At 49.6% G+C, this 21,963-nt stretch overlaps 4 protein-coding genes across 6 annotated transcripts in view; 3 read left to right on the top strand and 1 right to left on the bottom strand.

The window, feature by feature from the left end:
- Positions 1–292: 292 nt before the first annotated feature.
- Positions 293–5,343, top strand: TMEM220 (transmembrane protein 220). 2 transcript variants are annotated; one of them, XM_080401540.1, is made up of 6 exons: positions 293–384; positions 519–548; positions 1,282–1,342; positions 3,326–3,449; positions 4,262–4,321; positions 5,181–5,343. In XM_080401540.1, the coding sequence occupies exons 1-6, from the start codon at positions 313–315 to the stop codon at positions 5,311–5,313; spliced, it is 480 nt and encodes a 159-aa protein (XP_080257666.1). In that variant the 5' UTR covers positions 293–312; the 3' UTR covers positions 5,314–5,343. The 2 variants fall into 2 exon arrangements, with proteins under 2 accessions (XP_080257666.1, XP_080257667.1); XM_080401541.1 differs by lacking the exon at positions 1,282–1,342 and having other exon boundaries at positions 295–384; positions 3,313–3,449.
- A 1,170-nt stretch (positions 5,344–6,513) lies between these two features.
- ADPRM (ADP-ribose/CDP-alcohol diphosphatase, manganese dependent) lies at positions 6,514–8,518 on the bottom strand (the record flags this gene model as incomplete). Of its 2 annotated transcripts, none has more annotated exons than XM_080401521.1 (3): positions 6,514–7,054; positions 7,313–7,429; positions 7,942–8,518. In XM_080401521.1, 3 exons carry the CDS (start codon positions 8,516–8,518, stop codon positions 6,759–6,761), a joined length of 990 nt encoding a protein of 329 aa, XP_080257647.1. In that variant the 3' UTR covers positions 6,514–6,758. The 2 variants fall into 2 exon arrangements, with proteins under 2 accessions (XP_080257647.1, XP_080257646.1); XM_080401520.1 differs by having other exon boundaries at positions 7,933–8,518.
- A 60-nt stretch (positions 8,519–8,578) lies between these two features.
- Positions 8,579–15,497, top strand: SCO1 (synthesis of cytochrome C oxidase 1; the record flags this gene model as incomplete). Its single annotated transcript, XM_080401565.1, has 6 exons — positions 8,579–8,725; positions 8,819–8,909; positions 9,643–9,840; positions 10,772–10,864; positions 10,982–11,097; positions 14,078–15,497. The coding sequence occupies 6 exons, from the start codon at positions 8,579–8,581 to the stop codon at positions 14,204–14,206; spliced, it is 774 nt and encodes a 257-aa protein (XP_080257691.1). The 3' UTR covers positions 14,207–15,497.
- Positions 15,498–15,623: 126 nt separating this feature from the next.
- Positions 15,624–21,963, top strand: part of LOC308069331 (myosin-3-like) — a gene marked incomplete at its 3' end in the record, with an annotated part of 48,954 nt that continues 42,614 nt past the window's right edge. The window contains exon 1 of the mRNA XM_080401455.1: positions 15,624–19,979. Within this exon, the coding sequence (XP_080257581.1) occupies positions 19,845–19,979 (135 nt within the window). The 5' untranslated portion in view covers positions 15,624–19,844. The remainder of the gene's footprint in view (positions 19,980–21,963) is intronic.

The raw sequence follows: 21,963 nt of genomic DNA on the forward strand, positions 1-21,963 counted from the left end.
ACGGAGGGCGGCCGGGACGTGCCGGGACCAGCTCGCCGCGGGGGCGGGCGGGCTGCGGGCCCGGGCTGGAGCCCAGCGGCGGCGGCAGGGACGCGCTCCCCCGGCGCCACGGGCAAGGGCCCCAGCCGTTCCAGCGGCCCCGGCCGGCCAGCAGCCGCTGTCCCTCCGCCCCGAGCAACCAGCAGCCACCACCGAGCCTCGCCGCCCGCCCCTGCGGCCCCCGGCCCGGCCCTTTGCGAGGGCGGCCGGGCCCTGCCGGACCCGCCCCGGTGGCCTCGTCCCGCCCCGGCAGCGGCGGAGGCTGTGCCGGCCATGGCGGACCGGCTGTGGCGGCTCTGCAACCTCCTCATGGCCGCCTTCTTCGGGCTGGCGGCCGCCGTGCAGGTGAGGGCGGGGCCGCCCGGGCTGGGGGCAGCGGCACCCCCCGCTCCGGCGCCCCCCGCTCCGGCGCCCCCCGCGGAGCGCGGCCTCAGCCGGGGCGGCGGCTGCAGGGTCTCAGTGTGCGCCTCCCGCTGCAGGTGAACGACCCCGACGCCGGGCTGTGGACGGTGAGTACGGCCACCCCCCTCGCCGCCCCGGCCCCGCGGGGGTCCCGGCCGCGCCGCGCTGCGGGACCCCGGGGCCGCCAGGGGACCCCGGCCGCCTGCCTTTAGCTGAGGAGCGAGCGGGCGCCCCAGGCAGCGCCCCGGCCGGAATCCCGCCGCGCTTCCAGGATCTTCGAATCCTGGCCGGGCACCCGCCTGTCCCCACCGCCGCCACCAGCTGGACCGCCCCCCCAGCTCGGCTGGGCGTCCTCGGTCCCCAGGGGGATCCCCCCTCCCCGGTCGGCTTCGGCAGCTCTTCCTCGGGCGCAGGCAGGGCCGGGACGGGGGGCGCGGGGCCCCCCTTGGGGTGGGTGAACCCGGCTGACAGCGGCGGGGCTGCGGTGGCAAAGGGAGCTCCCGCTCCGGGGGAGCCGCCGGCGCAGGTTGGGGGCCCGGGCGTGTCCCCTAGCGGCTTTCCGGGGGGATCAGGGTGCAGTGCAGGGGGCTCTGCAGCGGGATGGCTGGGCAGCGGTGACCCCGGGGCTGGGGAGGAAGGGCTGGCGCTCCGCTGGTGGTCCAGGGTTTGGGTGGTGATGGCGAACATGAGCACTGGCAGTGCCAGGGCGCGCCGGAGGAGAGGGATGGCAGGTGGGCTGCACGTTGCCTGGGAAGGGGGGAAGCCTTGGCATGGACCCCTGCTCGTGCTTCCTTACCTTGCTAAGTTTTGCTACAGAGTAGTTTTATGTTTCATTAACAGGCTGTGTACTTAGTGCCAGCTGCCCTGACGCTGCTTGTCAGCATTAACCCCTCCATAACAGGTATGATATTGGTGTGCAAAACAGTGTCTGCTCAAATTTGGCCTCCAAAAGTTTTTTGTTTTTGTTTTTTTTTAATTGAATCACAGATCAAGATCAGGCCATGTGGAAACATGTGCTGCTACCTTTTGAGGGCAAAAAGCTGCGGAACCTTCTCCTGCAAAAGCTGGTCATTGGTTTAGTGCTCGTGGTAGGGTGTGCTGCAGACAATCGGGGTGCCCTGCGGAGAGGCCTGTGGCTGGGACGGTCTGGCCTTTGCACCCCAGTCCCTGTGCTTAGAGCTGGAGTAGAGCACAAGCCTGGGAGCATGCTCTGAACCTGGCTCTGCTGTTGACATTAGTGCAGTAATTCACTCTGTTTACTTGTTGTAAATCTGCAGGTTTGCTTATCTACCTCATAGAATAGCAGCTGAGCTCTGCACAGTCCTTTGAAAGAGCTGCAGGTCTCATTATCTAGCATTGCAGCTACCACCCCATGGAGCACACGGGCAGTGATGGGAGCGTTCAGAGGCTTCGGTGCAGTGGCTGAATTTCCAAGGGCATACACTAAGGGAACTAATACCATTCCCCATGTTGAGAGAATCAGTTGGATAAGATTTGGTCCAGGACTCCAGAAAACTTCATTTTTTTGTAGTTTCACCTTCATTTTTTTTGTAGTTTCACCCAGTAGAAATAATTTTAAAATACCAACATTTTCTATACACACAGTGACTGTATCTTTTCTGAATGAATACTAACTCTGAATAAACCAAAACCATGCTTATGCCAAAAAATAAAATCTTCAAGAATGTATGCTGTTGACACAGATCACACCTGTCATTGCAATCTCTCGGCATTCTGGCTACCTTAAGCATATAAAGTGGAAGCATTCATAGAGCCAGAACCCATGACTATTGGTTGTCAGTGGCCTTGCACACTTCAGGGGAGGTTTATTTGTGCGATAGGTGTAGCTTCAACGTTACGGCATTTGGCTGGCCAAGAGAATCTGCATGTTAAACTCGCAAGTAGGTTTTTGTTACTTGTGCCAAGATCTATGGAAAATAAACACTAAAATAGCACGACTATTGTATAACTGGACATCCACCAAGGGACATTTGCCATTCAGGTCTGTGGAAGACCCAGATTCTGCCTCTGCTGAGCTGCAGTAAGTTCAGCCAAATGGGGAATCAATTACAACATTGGGTCATGCTGAACTCTTGAATTTTGGCAGTTCATCATCTTTAATGCTTGCGTGGAGGAGTCAGTGCCCAGAAAAGACTACTTTTAACTTTACATTTTTTGCTGCTGACATTGCTGAGATCAGCGAGAACCGCCTGTGTTGCTTTCCCCCCTTAAGCCCATGGGAATGGACATGGAAAAACCACAAGAATCTGTGGGCCCATTCAGACATTGCACATCATCTGTATTTCTGTTCAAAAATGTCAGTCCCCAGGCAAAGATGTCATCAGTGTTGCTCATCATCACAGGGAAAACCTCAGGCAGAGGTTTATCATGGAGAGTGAGGGAAGATGCTCCCTGCAGCATGGTGGTCACCGGTACCCCTGCCAGCTGTTGGGAATCTGAGGCTTGCTCCCCTGGCCTCTTCAGGTCCCCTGGGGTCATGCTGAGCATCTGGTTATGGCTGTGCGCTCTGGGAAGGACCTTCCTCCTGCTTAAGAGAACTTTGATTTGTAATCTGCCTTGTGATTTATTTCCATGCATGTTGAATGCTGAAGCCTGTTTTGTTTGCTAGATAGAATAGGAAACCATTTTCGTTGGGGTGCTGCTGCCAAGAAGTTGCATTCCTGGGAAAGCAAGCACCAAGACCTCTACTGTTTATTTTCAACAACACTTTTTAGCAGATTTCCCTGGTCATGAAAGATGCTGGTATTAATTCCATCTTCCTGCCTAAGAAGTGTATGTTTGATGGAGGCATCTTTTTTAGCAGCTCAGTTGCTTTTTGATATACAGGGTTTACTCCATGCTACATTGCAGGTTTTTTTCTCAGATCATGGTGTTTGGAGGAGCCTCTGTGACCTTCATTCTGCTTGTTGCATTGTTGGGACCATTGCTTTGGCTTGCTCTTTGTTTGCTTACACTCAAGGAAATATTTTGCACGAAGAGGAAGGCAGGTAAGCAGTCATTTCTATTTTCTCCTGCATGCATTCAGCATGCCAGGTCACCTTCTGCTGGTCACTTTGCTAAACTTTATTTGCTGGGCTGTTGCAGCAAGTGCTGTTGGTCCAGGGGAATCAAATTAAGGAGGGACCACGGTGCTCCAGACCAGCACTTTGTTGGACAAAGAGAGGAGAGAGTGAACAGTCGGGATTACTTGCCTGATTGGTGGCAGTGAGATTTAATCGGGGGCAGTACAGGCTTTCAAAGACCACAGCACTAGTACAGTGAAGTAGCTTTGTGTTCTCTTGCTGGAGCTGTAGGAATGGGAATTAACATTTTAAAAACTCAAGGTGACACCGTATGCATGTTATCTGGCATGGACTGCGTGAGTCCTCTGAACTGTCAGGGATTGTGAGGCGGAGAGAGGATTTATCACCTGGACATTCGGTTGCCTGAAGTAGGTGCTTGCACAGTATTGAGGTGAAGTCCTGGCAGCTCCTGGGGCTGTAGACGGTCTGGAATACTGAGATGCTGCTTTGCTCTGTGTTACTGAGGGAAACGTGCTGTGGAATACAAGTTTAGGAATGGAACAAAAGGTGGAAGCAGAAATTTCTGCAGCTGTATAGCTGGGTCACATGTGTTTGTAGGCTTGTGGTGGGAAGCAAAGCTACTCACTGTAAATGCCTTTATAATGCTAATCCTAGTAAAATGTACTGAACTTCTCCAAGGAAGCAGACACTACTGTTTCAGAGACAAAATTTCTATTTTTTAAAAGTAAACACCTGCTTATATTATTTTCTGATCTGTTTTTTGTTTGGCTTTTTAGAGAGTTGTTTGGTCTGGTGATTATTACAGTATGGATGAGTCTTTGTCGCAGTTCAGCAAAGTAAGTTTTGTTTCCTTTTTTCTTTTAATCCATTCATATGTTTACATTTAGTGACTAGCTTCTTGAAAACACTTGGTCGATTTCGCCTGCTTGTTTTTCTGCTTATGTCACTGTCTGAACCTTCTCAGATACCTAAGCAGTAGTAGCTGCTGCTACAGCCTGGAGGATCTTGCATAAATAAAAGTCCGTGAGGGGAAGGTAAAGTTACAGAAAAGATTTTTTCTGCTCCCTGTGCCATAATGGGCAGGGGACCTTCTCCCTTTGCGTAAGGACAGTGTGCCCTTTCTGTGGAACTGGCTAGTGAGTGTTGGCCACAACTGCTAATGAACTGCAAAGCCATTTTTGCCACTGCTCTCAATTTACAGAACTTTCCAGTGAGGGTCTCTATACTGGTGTCTGCTGTGTCCACCACTGGAGCCAGCAGGTGATACAGGCAGAGCTGGCAGAAGGCTCTGGGTGGTTGCCTGGCTGCAGTGGCTCCACACTTTTCCCCTCCAGCCTCTTCAGAGGACTGTGCTACAGCAGTTTTCCTAAATTCCCATTAGCTGGGAGCATGAAGAATCCCAGTCTGCCAAACAGTTACCCTTGCCTGAGAAAACATCACAGATGCTCTGGGAAAACTAGGTGTGCTTTTTTTTTTTTTTTTTTTTTTTTTTAACCTGGTTATGTAGCCTGAGGTGGCAGAAAAGTTTTTTTCTGCTGGCAGGTGGTGCCTCTCCAGTACAAGACTGGTGATGCATCCACAGAAGCTACGTTTAAATGGCCAAAGGCTCTCTGCTGTCCTTCCAACCACAGCCAGGTGTGAATGTTTCAAAGCAGACTGATTTGAACTAGCTCTTTTGTATTTGCTTCTTCATAGGAGTCCACTGGGTGGAGTTCGCTTGATCATTGCAATCGTGGTCACCCTCTTTCCCTTTGTTTCATGGCTGTACATTTATGTGAACAAAGAGATGCGAGCGTCTTGGCCAACACACTGTAAAACGGTGATTTAATTGGGTGAAAGTACAGAATAAATATTCTGACCTTACTTGCCTTTGCTTTTGGTTCTTAATGAAAGGTTACTATCAGTTTGATAGAACCCAAGAATGCCTAGCTACTTCCAGCAGTGCAGTCTGAGATTTGTTTAAAAAATTGAGGAACACTGTCAAATCTGAGTGGAAAAATTTTTCTATGGGAACTGTTCTTCAGCTGGCTGCTTCACACATTTTCAAAACACCATTGAACTAATGTGTGTTCGAACGGTATATTCAATGGCATCCCTGGATCACATTCCAACCACCTCATACTTCAGGAAAACTACTGTTGTCTAATGTAAGGGGAAAGCAAAGCAAACACTTTGTTGCAATACATGACTATTTACAGCCATAAAACTCTCAGATGTCTGCCTGGATAGACCATTGAGACTAACTGAAAAACTGTGCAGTCTGTATTTACGTTCCTATGTTAAAATCATATGTAGAATATATTTGAAGAAGTATTTTTGCTATTATCTTTAACTGAAAATTTCTGGCTTTAGAGTAATAAACACCATTTTTTCTAAAGAAAACTCAGTGAAAGCTTCTGTATCTTACATCATCGTTCTGCGAGATGAGTACTCAAGACTGCCACCAGCAGATGTGGTCAGTATCACAACTCCACTTCTCACAGAATTACACAGAGCAGCCCAGCAACAGTAAGCGTGTTCCACTGCTGCTAATCCTGGAGAAGGAAGGTAAATACACTGGACACACAAGCTAGCCGGGAGACAGATGGGTCCAGATGCAGCACAGCAAGATGCTTTAGATCCTTCCATGTCAGGGCTTCTTCACTCAGTACTGCTACAGGCTAATACAGCTGTGCACACATAGATCCTAGTGGGTATATCTGCAGCATTATGCAATGTAGCACAGATGGTCTCGTTTTTCCTTGGGCTTAGCTTTTCTTAAGGATTACTTCAGTCTTTTAAAGCAATGTTAAAATGACTGCATTAGGCTACAGGGTGGACTAATTCTGCCAGACACGAGACATTACTGACTATGATGTTAAACAACAAAAAAATATTGAAATGAAGCTGGGCAGCTACAATTCTGCATACTTTAATTCTGACTGATATAAAAAAGGGGCTTTATTGGACAATATTCATAATATGGCTTGCATTTTTTCACGTAAAGTAATACTTGCTGTGAAAGTCACAGTAAGGTCAGGATTGGGTGTTTCAAGTCAATATCCTGCATTCACGTATATTTATTTCAAATACAGCTGCTGGCCGCCTCTGTTCTCCACAAAGAAACTAGGTCTGCTTTTTTACAGAAATATAATTCCTAAAATTCTGTATCCAGGAGAAAAGTTTCTGTTAAAGCTATAAGGATCAGCCATGCACATGTTTCTACAAGCAAAGAAGCTGAATCCCCTGCTTTTTTGTCCAAGTACTTCCTGAAGAAGAGTGATTTGTGTTTTGTTACCATTTTCGGAAATGCATAACTCTGTCTGAAATTCTGCCCCTTCCCTTTAGTATCATTTTATCTTCGTAGACATAAATGGTTCCAAAGGCATTGCTTTCTGGTGGAGTTTCAATAACCCCCTCCAAAGTTAGATGATGAACTCCGTGAGAGTCTAAACAATATCCACCATCGTGCAGGTGCCCTGCAAGAAAGCAGACCACGCACCGATGAGAGTAGATGACCGAAAGGGCATCTTTGTAATTCCAGGCTAGGCAAACTCTGTCTGAAGCATCTGGGTGAATGGGCAGATGACCTGCAGTTGAAAGGGAAAGAAGCAGGAGAGTTACTTTAACTGTAATCAAACTCTGCATTCATTCCTGGGAAATTCAGACACCTAACTACACCGAAAGCTCACTCGACTGTGAGTCATGATTACTATTTTCCTACTTCACAGGTTACATGTGTAACTCAGTGCAGCAACAAAGCTGCTACATGTTTTCCTGAGCTAATACGCATTGGCTATGTAACCTTCTTTTGCATATATCCCCATACATCCCCCATATCCACCTACCCATAACTACAACTTTTTCTTGGTTTTCATCAGAGAACTTGAGGACTTCATTGAACCAGTCCAGCTGGGCTTGGCTAAATCCTCCATTAAACTCCACAAACTGAGGTTCTTCGAGTCCTGCAGTGAAAAAGAAGGTTAGGCATAGGTGCATACACCTCTTGTGGCTCCCATGTTTGCTCGCCTTGTGCAAGTCACATTACCATAGATGGTTTACTCTTATAACTTTTTTTTTTAATCTCTTTGATCAAAAGTCCAGCTTCCTTGGACAACCAAGAAAAAATTATTTGTCAGCGTTTTGGGGGGATTTTGGTCACACTGCATGCATGGGATTTCCACTCTTGGGTGTCCCCCTGCCCCCAGCATGGGGTGGGATGGGCATCACTCCACACTCTGCACCAACAACTGCCTTTGGTTCTGATGCTGTGGAGCGCACAGCACAACGTCAGCCCATCCCAAAGGCAGCAGGGTGGCATGGCAGGTAGGGGGGAGGCCCACCTGGAGCCCCCCGAGCGGCGCTCAGCCAGCAGCAGGGTGGCAGGGAGGTGGACAGGGACGGGGTGCGTGCTGGGCCCCCAGGCATCACGGGGAGCTGGGGTTCAGCTGCCTGCCAAGGGCCATACCGGGGGTACCTGCAGGGCTGTTGAGGTTGTCGTTGGGGTTCTTCTCCCGCAGCAGTCGCAGGGACTCCTGGTACCGGGGGCTGTCCGGCTCCCTGCCCAGGATGCTCAGGTCGTAGGCGTCTAGCACGACAACGCGGACCCGCACGGCCGGGCTGAAGTGATAGGCCTGGCAGTCCCCGGCCGGGCTGCAGTGACAGGCCTGGCAGTCCCTGCCCGGCGGCCTGGCCACCGCCGCCGAGAGGCCGCTGCGCGCCAGGCGGGCCCGGCTGAAGTTGTAGAGCTCGTGGTTGCCCCAGGCGTGGTGCACCGGCACCGGCAGCCGCCCCAGCACCGCCAGCACCCGCTCCAGGGCGGCCTCGGCCGCGCCGCGCCGCGCGTTGAGGCCGTCGATGCTGTCGCCCAGCTGCAGCACGAAGGCGAGCGGCGGCCTCTCGGCGGCCCACGCTTCCACGGCGTCCCGCAGCAGGCCGAGGCTCTGCCGGTAATACCGCCGCCGGCACCCGCCGAAGTCGTAGCCGTCCTCCGCGTCCGCGTACTGGATGTCGGCGATGACCCCGAAGCAGAGGAGTGGCGGCGCCGCCGCCATCGCGGGCGGGGCGGGGCGGGGCGGGGCGGAAGAGGCGGCCCCGGAAGGGCGGGCGGCAACATGGCGGCGGCGGCGGCGCTGTGGGGCGGCCGGGCGGTGCGGTGCTGGCGGCTGCCGGGCACGGGGCTGGGGGGGCCGCCGGTTCCCGCCCGCCGCCCGCTCTCCCGCCTCCCGCCAGGCGGCGGCCCCCGGCTGGGCGCGCAGAGGGTGAGCGCGGGGGGGAGCGGGCGGCTGGCGGCGGCGGCGGGCCGGGCCGGGCCGGGCCCCGCTCCTCGGGCACTAACGGCTTCTCCCCGGCAGCTGGTGTCGTGGCGGTCGCTGGCGGCCACCGCCGTGCTGTGCGGGGGGCTGCTGGCCGCCATGAAGAAGGTGAAGCGGTGGAAGGAGGAGGGTGAGTGCGGCCGGGCCGGGCTGTTCCCGCGGGGCGGCGGCGGGACGGGGCGTCTGTGCGAGGGGGGTCTGTGCGGGGACGGTCTGTGCGGGGACTTGGGGGGCGGCTGTAGGGGGCTGTTCGTCCCACCTCAGCGTCCTGCTGCACCGTGTTGTGCTTCGTACATCGCTGCTTTGGGCCCGCGTGTGCGTAAGCGCCACAGAGGGTTGTCACCCGTTCCCCAAGCCTTTGCGCTTGAGCGGTGCAAACTCCCACCCGCACCTTTGCCCGCCGGAGCGGTGGCCCGTGGCCACACAGCCCGGTTCCTGCTGCAGCTGCTGCCCGTGCGTCTCATTTTCCCACTCATCTCGTTGGAGGTCAGAGCGGTCACAGCTTTCAGGGTGTGTTTTTTGCAAAAGGTGCGGGGTTTTGTTTTGCACCAAGCCAGGTCCCTGTCTTGCCCTTTTTTTCTTGTTCTTTGTTAAAATACAATCAGATGAAAATGAGAGAGATCATTAAGTTTCAAAGGAGTTTAGAGATAGATTTAGTTTTGCCCAAACTGAATACTTTTTGGAAGTTTTGTCTGCGTTGGGATTCTGTACGACGGGCATGGGTAGATGTTGGCACTTCAGTGCCCTGGGCCACGACTGTGTGAGGCTGCCTGACTCCCGGCTGCTGCTGCTGCGGCTCCCCGGGAGGTAGCGTGGGTGGTGGCGTGGGTGTGTTGGATCCCCTGCTTGTTTTCTTTTTGTAGCGCTGGAGAAGGAACGAAACCGAGGCATTGGGAAACCGCTGCTAGGAGGGCCCTTCTCGCTTGTCAGCCACGAGGGGCAGCCCCGGAGCAGCAAGGACTACATTGGCCAGTGGGTGCTGATCTACTTTGGCTTCACACACTGCCCTGACATCTGTCCTGATGAACTGGAGAAAATGATTGAAGTGGTAGATGAAATTGGTATGGGAATTTGGTTGGCGTAGTGGTCCTTTTTATGGGAGGGCCAGGTTTGTTGTGGTGAAATGTCACAAATAGTAATAATTGATGATCTTTTTAAAAAAATGGTGTTGACTACTATTGAGTAGTTGAATTAATTGCCAAGTGATACATATATCAATCTGCCTGTCACTAGGATCTGATATTGAGAGCGTGACAGCACTGATTTTTCTGCAGTGGGGAACTTCTTGGTAATAAAATGTGGTGGTGGCAGGTTACAGGGAATGGTGCCATTGCATTGTGTTTTTGCCAAGAAGTAGTTGTGGCGTGTATTAAGGTTTTTTCCCCTCTCTTTTATTCATTCTGAGAACAGATCTCTGTGAGGGTCTCTTCTGAGAATGACTGTGCTTTGGAATGGCGGTTGGGGGAAGGCTGTGTGATGGAGGTGGTTTTCTGAGCCTGCGGGCCCTGAAGCATAATGGAGTAGGGGTAAAAGTAAGCAAGCAAGCGGGCGGGTGGACTAAAGTGAAGAAAATACAGTGAAGGCTATGGCAGGAACATGAGGGAAATGAGCCTGAATGGTGTCTTCACCTATCCTCCTGCTTCACCGTTATGGACATGCTTTTGTTGTATCGGCCATTGTGCCTTGATACGTGCATCACACCATGGCATTTCCTGCATCAGAGCGAGTTTGTCATCTCTCCTGAGCAGGGCAGGGCCTCCAGCTGAGAGGCTGGGGGTGCAGCTGTGCCCAGCACGAGCACAGAGCCTTGGATTTCACGGCATTTGCTTCATTCACAAATTACTTGCATTAAGCTGCACAAAATGGGCTTTTTTTGACTCTTAGGGTGGGCTTGGATTGATGTTACAAGTAGCTTGGGTGTGAGCTTATTTGAAGGGAGGTGAGGAAGGATTTTTGGTTCTCTAAGAAAAATAATAATCGTTAATGTCACAGATAGAATTCCATCTTTGCCTAATCTGACTCCACTCTTCATCACTATTGATCCTGAGAGGGACAACGAAGAAGCCATTGCCAGATATGTTAAAGGTATTAATTACTGTCGCCTTCCTCAATGTCTTATAGCATGTAATACAGAGCGCTGAAAAGGAGGCTTTTGATGGGATTCTTTTCACTAAGATATCTAAATGTCTTCTTTCTGTCTAGAATTTTCTCCAAAGCTGATCGGATTGACTGGTACCAGGGCACAGATTGACCAAGTGGCCAAAGCGTACCGTGTGTATTACAGCGAAGGTCCCAAAGATGAAGACAGTGATTACATAGTAAGTAAATGTAGGGCTTTTGCCTAATGAAAGGCTTTGGTTAAGAGCAGGATATAGATTTTAAAATCAGAAGGCAGCTTTGCAATCTCTGCTGAAGTCATACGTGACAGAGCCTGTTGCACTGATGTGTTAAGCTGTGTTTTAGAGGTATCGGTCAGAATCAAGGTGCCCTCTTACAAGCTCAGAACCTCGCTGAAGCATATTCTAAAAATGTACAGTCCCAAGCCTGCATACAGCTAGCAAGCCTGGCATTAATTTGAACTTTTTTCTGTTGTGTAATGTTTTTGTCTGGCTGTTTTTCTATGTGCTCTGAAGTGAAAATGGAGTGGGAAATTAAGGCAAGAGGAAGAGGGGGAAATGAGTGCGGCGAATGAAGAGACAGGACGCAGCTTGATGCAAGCAAATGTCAATTTATTGTACAGAAGCACGAGTTTTATAGACTTTCAGGAGCTGCGCGTTTTAAACTAATTGGTTCTTGAAGCTAAGCCTTGCATACTAGGCAATCCCTGATTGGTGGTTAACTGCCAGCAATTAACAACAAGGTGTTATCTTTCCTTGGCGCCATCCGTCTCCCACTCCCCTGTGCTCTGTAAACATGCCTCATCATGTTAATTGTTGTCTAGACAAGCTCGAGCAAATTCCCCTCAGCTAACTGATTGCCGCGCATGGTCCTAGTTTCCAGCCCGCTCCTGTAAATGAGAGGTAAAACAAGTAATACCTATTCCCTGCCAAACTGACACCAAGGAGGTGGGGTCTTCCTGGCAAGAAACTTGAACGGTGCAAAGTTTGCCTGCAGATACTATGAAGATCTTCCTGCTGTGTCAAATGACCTGGTAGAGAGAGCATATCAGTGCTAAATTGAGTGGGAACAAAATACATAGAGTGATAGTGTGAAAGGGGAAACTGAGGTTTAAGTGAGGCTAAACTGGGTAGTCAAAATCTTACTCTCCCTGGAAGTAAATAGGACTGGTTATAGGGCTCAGAGCTGCTGCCAAGGCCTTCCTGACCTGCCACATCCTGAGCAGATTGACAGAGTAGGTACAAGTGATACAGCAAATGAGGATACACATTATATGATCTTTGGGTTTTTTCTGCATTACAAGAACTAAGGGCATCAGAGGAAACTAAAAACAGGTTCAAAAGGAAAGGTGGTGATGGTTCTTTTTGCAGCGGGCACGTGGGAAGTGGAATCCCTTGCTACAGATGCAAATGGTAGGAGTTTATGGGAGTCCACAGAGAGACCTGTTGATAGTCTTTGCAAAAAACAGGCTGTTGAGGATTATGAAATGCACAGAAATCTCACCTAGTTCAGGAAGCGTGAGAGCTAAAAATGTTTGGGAGGTGCCAGAGGAAGATAGCATATTTTTGGTGCTGGTTTTATACTCTTCTTTAAAGCAACCACTTTTGGCCACTATTTGAGGTTGTATACTGAGGCAGATTGCTTTGGGTCCAATCCAGTATTGTCTATTCTTAATCTGTTTTTTAAAACCACCTGACTGCAGCAAGTAAATTATCCACGTGGACAAAAAGATTGGTGGAACAAAAAAGTGGTGCATAGAAATAAACAGCAAGAGCAGCACATAAGCTCAGTAAAGAGAAGATGGAATCACACTAGTGATCTGCACTGCTCTACATTACTAAAAGGGGTGTAAAGTGGGAGATCAAGAATTTGTTTTCACTGGAAGTGTCAACTCAGTAGTTGAAAAACTAGAAAATTTGAAACTAGAGTAAAATATTTGAATTAAACCTGCTTTAGTAAAATCTTGAGAAATTCTTTCAATGTCAGAAATGCCATTAAGTTTAATGCATCCTTTTAGCTTGTGGTACTGGACATGTTTATGTGGTATCTTGATTTCAAACACAGTTGTACTCTCTATGTATAAGTATGTTTCAGCTCTTTCTCTCCAGTGACGGTGAGATGATGTAGTCTCTTGAGCAATCACAGATTCATGGCCTTCATTTTCAGTATTCTCTGTCTTTGCTTGTAAAGATGTTGTCACAGTTAGATGCAGACAGTGCTTCCGGTGACATTCTAAATAAGTTTGCCATGGAGTTAATTTTTATATAAATCAAATCAGAATACCTTGGAACACTTATGCAATTGTTACTTTGAACATTTTTTTAAGGGTTATTTCAGTTCGGACAGTAGAGGGGGCCCCCTCCCAGCACATCTATTTTCCTCTGCACTGGCTCCTCTGTGTGCAGCTCCTGTATCCCAGTGATGCTCTTGGTCCAATTGTTTGCACTGATGATCAACTTGGTTTAATGGAATGCTGTTGTTTATATTGGATTTACATCACGTTAACAACAGCAGGAGCCTGAATACCTTATGGGGGTCACGGACCATCATGAGAAGTAGAGGGAAACTTGGAAAAGTGAGGGGGAGGGACCATTAGCCTGCAGGTTTGCCCTAGCCTTGTCTGTGCTGCAGGAAAGGTGCCAGCAGCTTCCTGAAGACTTGTCTGCTTAAAGTATTCCTTCGTGGATTCCAAGTACGCAAGTAGTTTTCTGTATTTATTTTCTTGAGTAAAACAAGAAGAGGTCACAGAGGTGATGCTGAGGGTTTTTTTTATCTTACTTCTTGGTGAGAAGTCTTGTCAGACAGCTGAACCAAAGGCTGGACAGGATGCTGTTGCTGCTGACTTTGAGAAATGTGCAGGATATTCCAGTATTTAATGGGTGACTACAAAGAAAATGGAGAGTCCCTTTTTACAAGGAGTCACATGGAAAAGATGAGGGGTAACAGGGTACAAGTTACTCCTGGGGAGTTTCTGACTGGACACTTGAGGAAATATTTTACAACGGGAACACCCAGCCACTGGAATAGTCTCCCCAGGGAAGTGGTGGATTGGCTGGACAGGGTGCTGGGCCATCTTGTGTAGACCTTGCCAGGAAAGGCTGGACCAGGTGATCCTTGAGGTCCCTTCCAACCTGGTATTCTGTGATCTTTTTTAACAAGCCACAATATGCTCTCTTGCAGGTGGATCACACAATAATAATGTACCTCCTTGGGCCAGATGGTGACTTTGTGGACTATTATGGCCAGAATAAGAGGAGCGCTGAGATTTCTGCTTCTATTGCTGCACACATGAGAAAATACAGATCCTAAAACACAACGTCTTTGAAGGTTGATGTGAACGTCACCTGTAGGTTTGGCTGTAATTTGGGCATTGGAGTTAAAGCAGAAGCATACAAGTGTAACATCCTGTCACCACGTGCCTCCTTTCTTCCAAAGGAGGAAGGCAACCATACTTCCGGAAAATACCATTATAAAAAAATGTCTATAGAGCCTTCGCTGTGGATATTATTTGCAGCAAGATCTAGGCTACAGTCTGGGACTTCCCTGAGACATTGTTGGGAGCAAAAAATGGAAAACACTTTTCATTTGGGAAGAATGTGTGTATAACTGGTAAAATTAATTGATGTCTTGTAGCAAGACGTCAGCGAAGGATGGTCACTGCAGGAGGGTGGTTACTGGATGGAAAGCGATGTGGCCCATGAGATGCTCAGAGGACCCCTACCCTCTCTTTTATTGCACTGTTTTGCCTTCTGGGAGAGGCAGTTACAATGTTGTAAGCAGGAGAGCCTTAGGAATCCTTAAGAAGGTGAAGAGCACTGAAAACAGCAGCTTCTACATATGGGACCAGCCCTGTAGTGTGCCTGATCTTTTCTTCATTTGAATGCAAAAATGTGTTTTTCTTGATGATTTTTCCAGGTGAATGCTGTTAACTTGTAAGGAAATTAGTAATAGGTTTTAAATAGATATTTTTTTTTCTGGTCTAAATTATTTTATGCATAGTTGGCCTGATTACGCTACGCTGGATAGCGGAGAGGATGAAGATGGTCTGTGCCCATGCATAGGGCTGTCAATCAGATAAATTTTATGCAGTGCAGCCTCCTGGGACTGAGACCTCCTTTGTGTTTGGGGTCTCTTCACAGGGGACCATGTGTGAAAAGCATGGCAGTTGCCTTGAGTCTTCCCCTAAGTCACTGTGCTAGTGGTGTTTTGTATATTATGGAAGTGCAGAAGGGGCACATGCACGCTCTGCAGCAGGAGATGGTTTAAAGGGAGTGAGTTTAACTGATGTAGAGGAGAAGTGTCATGGGAGGGGCTAGGCAGATGAGCTGCTTGGCACAGTGGTCTTTGGTAGGTTCACAGTAGGAAGGAAACAGAGAAAAATCGACTCCTGTTCCTGAAGGATTGCTGGATAATGGGAAATTGCCATTAAACACCTATTGCTTACCTCTCATATTTGTGCGACAAAAGATGTCTCTGTAATGAAGTCAGTCATACCACAAGATGCTCCCCTTTTCCCATTGTGTAACTCCACATTACCTCTGATGCATTTTTACGTGTCTTTGATACATGGTCTATGGACAAAACTGGTTTTCATGGGTGACACCTTCAGGTCTGTATTTCTTTATTTGACCACTTGTGAGTTGTTTGTGGCTGTGGAGTCTACAGGACCAAGTCTCTGCCCCATCTCTCATCATCACGTGGCTGTGCGTTTCTACACAGCATCCTTTGGCTGCACTTCTCAAGGTCTCTGCTGTCATATCAGGCTTGCATTTCTTTATATTGCATCAGTATGTTGGTGACAAATACCTGATTTTGCATGGAGTACAATCTGTGTAAAACCAGGGTTATATGAAGCAGTGATAAGTGGAAATTAAACAAATTAGCCGGAACCACCTGCTCAGAAGGAAAAGATTGCTATTACAGCTAAGCTAAGTTAAAACAAAGTACAAGCCAGTAGAAATTCAGACGAGGCAAGCGTGCCGAGCCTCAGTCCCTAGACTTTGCAAACTTCATACAAAGCCTGTAGGTTGCAGCATGTCAAGGATATCTTTATTTCACTAAAGCTAATTTGCAGCTGGTTCCCGCCATAGAGACAAACACAAGATTTCTGTCTTCTCCCAAATATTTTGGCCTAAGTGTCATCTTGTTCAACTTGTTTTTACGTGCTTTGAAAGGCAGAACCAGCTGACACGGGAATGTTGTGGCAGACGGGGGTCCTGTAGGAAGGACAGAGTGTTAGGATGGAGGGACTGGCACCGGTGAGCTGTGTCATTGCACTCACGTGCACCTTGCCTGCCGGCAGTGGGAGCAGCTGGTGTCCTGCTTCTTTCTGCCTCTCAGATTGACCCTGGCTATCTCTTTTTTTTTTTCTTTCTTTTTTTTTTTTTGTTTATTTGGGGTTTTTTTGGTCTTTTTGTTTCCCGGGGGGAAACTTTCTTTGGAAGTGAGGTGAGGTTTTTTCTGTTGTTTTTTGGTGTGGGGGATGTGTGTGTGTTTGAAAAAATAGATCTATTGTTTAGGCAACTGTTAGGCTTTCACTGCCCTGCCTTGGTGACAGCTGGGAGCACAGGTCTGTTCCCTGCATGTTTGGGAGGACCAAGGGTGCTGCTGAGTGCTCACCAGGAGGAGATGGAGCTGTTCAAGGGACAGATATGTAGTGGGGGTAGGGGAATATGCTGGGGAGGCTCTGTCAGTGGATGTCCGGTATTTCTTCAGTGTTAGAAATAGAGCAAACTGCCCCTGTACTCATCGTACCCAAATGACCTGTAGCCCAGAGTGCAGTGCCTGGCCCTCACAGAGGGAGCTCAGGTCTGACAGGGGAGAGTTTATGATGGGACTCCTTGTCTGTGGCTGTGCTGAGCACTGGACTGAGGGGTGCCTGGCTCCCTAAGTGGGTCTCCACTGTGGAAACTTTAAGGGACTACAGGTTTCACTTGGGAACTGAGTTTGTTGGAGTCTGGTGCTGTGAAGGCGCACCTCTGTTACCTTGGGCAGACGGGGACCCCTGGGTACCCCGTGGACAGATGGACGATCCAGTACAATCCTGGCAGAGGTCAGTCTGCAGAGCATTGCTGTCTGTGCCCCCCCGCCCCCACCTCACCCCAGTCTACTTGTCCCATAAAATACCAGCAGAAAATAGCATCTTTTCAGAGCGGCTGGCATCTATGAAACCAACTGCAGAGCTGATGCCATCCCAGGCTGGGGACTAGTGACAAGACGTCTGAGGAATGAGGGATGGCTCCATTGTCTACCTAAGGAAGGGAACGCATTCCTCATATGCTGCACATGTAGCCCATGGAGGAGCTGGACTAATGAGTGATAATACTTAAATCACATGGGCAAAGCCCTGTTTTAAGAATGTTTTTACCACCAGCACAGGTGAGAAGAGGTACAAAGACTGTGGCTTTAAATGTCTGCAAAGCCCGGTGTTACATGTGCAGTCCAAATCATGCAATAATTCAGATGGGAAGGAACCTCAGGAGGTCTGTAGTCCAACCTCCTGCTCAAAGCGAGGGCAGCTTTGTGACCAGACCATGTCACTCAAGGTTTTAAACTGCTAGGGCTTGAAAACCTCCAAGGATGGAGGCTGCACAACCTCTCTAGATGGGTAAAAAACTTTTCCTACTAGGGCAAATCTTTGTCATTTTATCCATTCTGAACTTCTCATTTCAATCAGCATTTTAACTCTTGTTCTTTCACTGTGCACCAGGGTGAAGAGCCTGACTCCATCTTCGTGATAACCTCCTTGTAGGTATTGGAAGGCTGTTAGGTCCTCCTGAAGCCTTTTCCTTCCCAGGCTGAACAAGCCTGGTTCCCTCAGCCTCTCCTTGTGTTGTATGTGAATGGCTGGCTCCAGGACCCTGACCATCTTGACCTCAGATTCTTCTCCCCAAACTGCCCCCTGGCCAGTTAGTTCCCAGCACGTGTTTTTGCAAGGATGTTTTCCTTACTGGGAACAGGACATTGCATTGGTCGTTGTGGAACTTTGTAAGGTGCCTGTCAGGGTCCCTCTGGATGGCAGCTCTGACCTAGAGGGTATCAGCTGCTCTCCCTGCTGTGTTGCAGTCTGTGAACTTCGTAAGCAACTATATTGTTGCCTCTGCCAGATCATTGGTAGAGGTGTTAAACAGGAATACTCCCAGCACTGACCCATGCGTGTGACCCATTAACAACTGTCCTCTGAGTCTTACTGCCCAGCAAGGTTCTTTACCCACCTAGTTGCCTACCCATGCAGACCACAGACTCCTAGCTTGGACACAATAATGTTGTGGCAGATAGTTTTGGGAGCTGAGGTTGGGCAGCATTCATTGCTCTCCCCACATCCACGGATTTATTTTATCATAAAAGGCAATTGGGATGGTCAGATGGGATTTACCTCTTAGTAAATCCATGCTGACTGTTCCCAGTCACGTTGTCTTTTATGTACCGAGAAATGTGCTCCAAACACATGTCTGTGGTTTTTATCCCCTCTTCATTGTTGTTTTTTTTGGTTTTTTTTTTTTTTTTTTTCTGCACTTGAAAAAGAAACCTATCAGGAAAGCAAGCCCTTATCTTGGCTAGTGTCTCTTGAGAGGATGTGGGAGCCAGACTGGGCATCAGCCCACATCATCAGGGCAAAATCCAAATCAGGTTTTATTTTTCCATACTCTGTCACATGTGTACTGCCAGTGTGAAAATACTCCATGTGCCTGTCGTGATAGCCAAAAGGACTCAGTCCAAATCCGGTTTTGATCTTAAGAAGAATTGGCCTGGATCAAATGACCTGCGACATGGGAATTCATCTGCCTTCCCAGCTCCAAAACTGTGAACGCTGCAGCTGACGAGCTCACTCGTGCACAGAGCAGGCAAGTGCAGCAGAGAGGACGTGGGTCCCTGGCCTCATCCAGTCAGTGCCTGGTCCTCAGCATTCATTTTCAAGAAGCTTGTTTTGACCAGGAGCTGCTGAGCAGCTCTGCTCTTCACTTGTGTTGACCTTGAGCTGTGCTCTAGCATGGGGCCAGATGCTTTTGGAGCAGATTTCCTGCTTCAGCCTGTGCTGTGTGTTGGGGTGGTGAGGACTGCCTGGGTCACACATGTTCACACAGTGCTTTGGCTGCAGTCCTGGGGTGTATCTGAGTGATGGTAGCATCTTTAATTGCTTGTGACTACCTTCAACCAGAGCAGCCTGCTGTGCCCTGGAGGGACTGTCCAGGACAATTCCAGGGCAGGTATTTCCCACAGTACTGGATTTACATGCTGCCTTCAAACGAACTCCCCATCTGATGGTGTAAGTCACATGAGGGAGGGAAAATAGATGCTTCTGCTGTTTGGAAACAAGGTACGGTGTCCTGGTAGGTGCCAGATCCACAGACATCTGTTATCTTTCTTGACCAGTTACGTTCAGCAAATGCTTCCTGATGGTGCCAGCTGGGCCTCCATGCTGGAGGCTTGATGAGTCTCTTGACAAGGAGCTGCTGGCCTGAGGCCTGCAGGGTGATCCTGGCTTGCTGACTGAGCAGTCACCCGGCATCATCTGCTCGGCGCAGATCTGTACCAGCACCCTTTCTGAGACAAAGACAACCTCAGGAGCGCTCCCGAGCCACCCTAAAGCATGACCCATCCAGCTTGACTTGGGAGTGAGCCGCAATGGTGGTGAGGGGGTGGGCGGCAGAAACTGCACCCAGGGACACTGAGCTTCAGTGGCAAAGGTGTCTGGCCATTGAAGAAAGCCAGCTGAAACTTCATGTGCTCCTGCACCCGCCCAGAATCTTTGCTGCTTGTTGGCTATTAGCAGCCTGAAGAAGAAAGCAAGTCTTCCTCATCCCTGTCTGGGGCCAGGACTATGTATGGTTTGAGATACCGCAGCTCTTTTCCCCTTTCTCCAGTAACTTTGCAGATATCTGTATTTTCTGAGCCATTTCTCTCTTCATCAGACGCGTTGTCCAAGCACTGAACCTGTGTTTGGAAGATGTGCTGCCATCAGCCCATAGCCAGGACTGTGGGATGGGTGAGGTGTCCCATGTGCTCTTCGGTGAGATACCGGATGGAGCTGAAGGCTGAGCACCGAGTTGGGCTCTTTACCACCTACCTGCAAATCAGTCAGGTAAAGCAAGCGATGTGCGGGATGCTGAGGGTGAAACGGCTAGGAACAGCCTGCCGTGATGCACTGAGGTTTCTGGTTGCAGCCAAGGCTTTCCAGTCCTTGCTGCTGACGTGGGGTGTTCCCCTGGAAGACCTGGGAGCTGTGGCTCCAGCACCATTCTGGGGCTGCTCAGGACCTCTCCAGCCCTGTGTCAGTGGCCGTGTCCTTAGTGAAGCAGGCACTCTGGGCTGGATATGGGGGAATGGCCACAGTCCTTGCTCCTAGATGTGAACTGATAAGTAGGCCGTTTTTTACTGGATTGCTCTTAGGTTTGGTGGCCTACAAAGAAAAGCAAAAAGCTAACTTATTTTCCCTCTAGAAGAGAGTTTAAAAGGGTGGTTTGGTTAAAATGGAAACTGATTTTTTTTTTTTTCTTTTAAGCAAGCTATGCTGCTCATGCAATATCTAGCCCCTAACTTCTAGCAGTTCTACATCAGCTGTACATGTCCCTGGGAGTGTGAGGATCTGTGCTGGGGAGACCTGAGCAGGAATGGTTGCATCTGTCTCTGTGCAAGAGCCAGCTCATTCCATGTTTTAAGCTGCGTATTACTAGTTTAATAAAGTAGGTTTCTTCAGCATGCCAGGGAACTTACTCAGCTACAGCTTTCTAAACCTCCTTGTTCTCCCAAAGTTCTTTGTGCAAAAATAGATAGACACCAACCAGTAAATCCACCTTTAATTTGTGGGGGTATATTGAGCCATGGGTGCCCTTATCTGAATGAAGGGCAGTAATGAAAGCTCCCTGGCAACACCAGGGCTAGAGAGCCTTGCAAGGCAATGCAGCTTGCTGCGATAGCACCCTTGTGACCTTCACCTCAGGACAGCTCTGTGTCTGCAAATGATGTTGGCAGCATGGAGCAACAGATGTATCTGCAGCTGCTGTTCCCCAGGGCTGTCTGCATGTAGATGCGCACCTACACGTGTGCCCTGGAGCCTTTCTGCAGTGCTTGTAGGAAGGTTTTGGGGGTAAAGGAAGCTGTTTCTCTGTCCTCAGCTTGTGAGAAGCTGGAGCAGGGTATTGTTGCCTGGGATGCACCCTAAATCTCCTTTTTTGCTGGGACATCATTTCATGCCTGCCCAGACACCAAGCAGCACAGCTTGTGGCAGTCCTGGCTGTGGTAGGGAGGTGTCACTGCTTCTTCACAAGGAGCAATGTTGTACCCTGTTGTGGGGCAGCAGCCCCCTTGTCCCAGCCCGGTGTGCAGTTGGCCCGTTTGCAGAGCAATCCCCTGGCACTGCCTTTGGCTGCGTGGTGTGTGGGGGGGGAGGCAGGATGGCCCTGGGCACTAGTAGCTCTGAGTCCAGAGGAGCAAGGAGTCCAGAGCTCTGAGCTAAGAAAGGAGATCCAGGCACTCAAGAAGTAAAACAAAAAGGCTGCTTTTCCCTATCCAGCACTTGTGAGGCCAGGAAGTAAGCATCCTTCGCTTTTATAAGAAAATACTGGGACTGAATGTGCACACTGGTTCGCAGCAGCAACAGTGGCTCCTGGGCATCTGTGTATTAGATACAGGCTCTTGAGAAGTTAAGAAATCCCTCCTCACCACCTGATCTCTCCCTTTGCACCACACCATTTCTTAATTTAGTTTATATTTTTAGTGCACTTTGTTCACATTTGAAAAGATGTCTGTTGAAGGGGGCCATTGCTCTGAACACAGGTGTGTGGCTGAGCCCTTGCTCCTCGCCCACAGGCACCCTCATGGAGGTGTGGTGGACCGTGGTGACCTGGGTTCACAGCAGCAAGCCCAAGGCCTGTGCTCACCTTGCTTGGACCGCTCAGCCCCAGCACAGGTGGCTTTGGGTTTCCCTGGGGGCTGGCAGGGTCCTCCACGAGTGCAGAGGTGGTGCTTGTGTGTGGCCTGTCGTAGGTAATGGCTTTGTGGGTAGGAGGCTAATCCTGCACAACCCTGGGGTTTAGGCGAAGCGGTTGGGATGTCCTCCAGTCCTG

The sequence above is a fragment of the Falco punctatus genome (assembly GCF_963210335.1).
Source record: "Falco punctatus genome assembly, chromosome: 1".
Lineage (NCBI taxonomy): Eukaryota > Metazoa > Chordata > Aves > Falconiformes > Falconidae > Falco > Falco punctatus.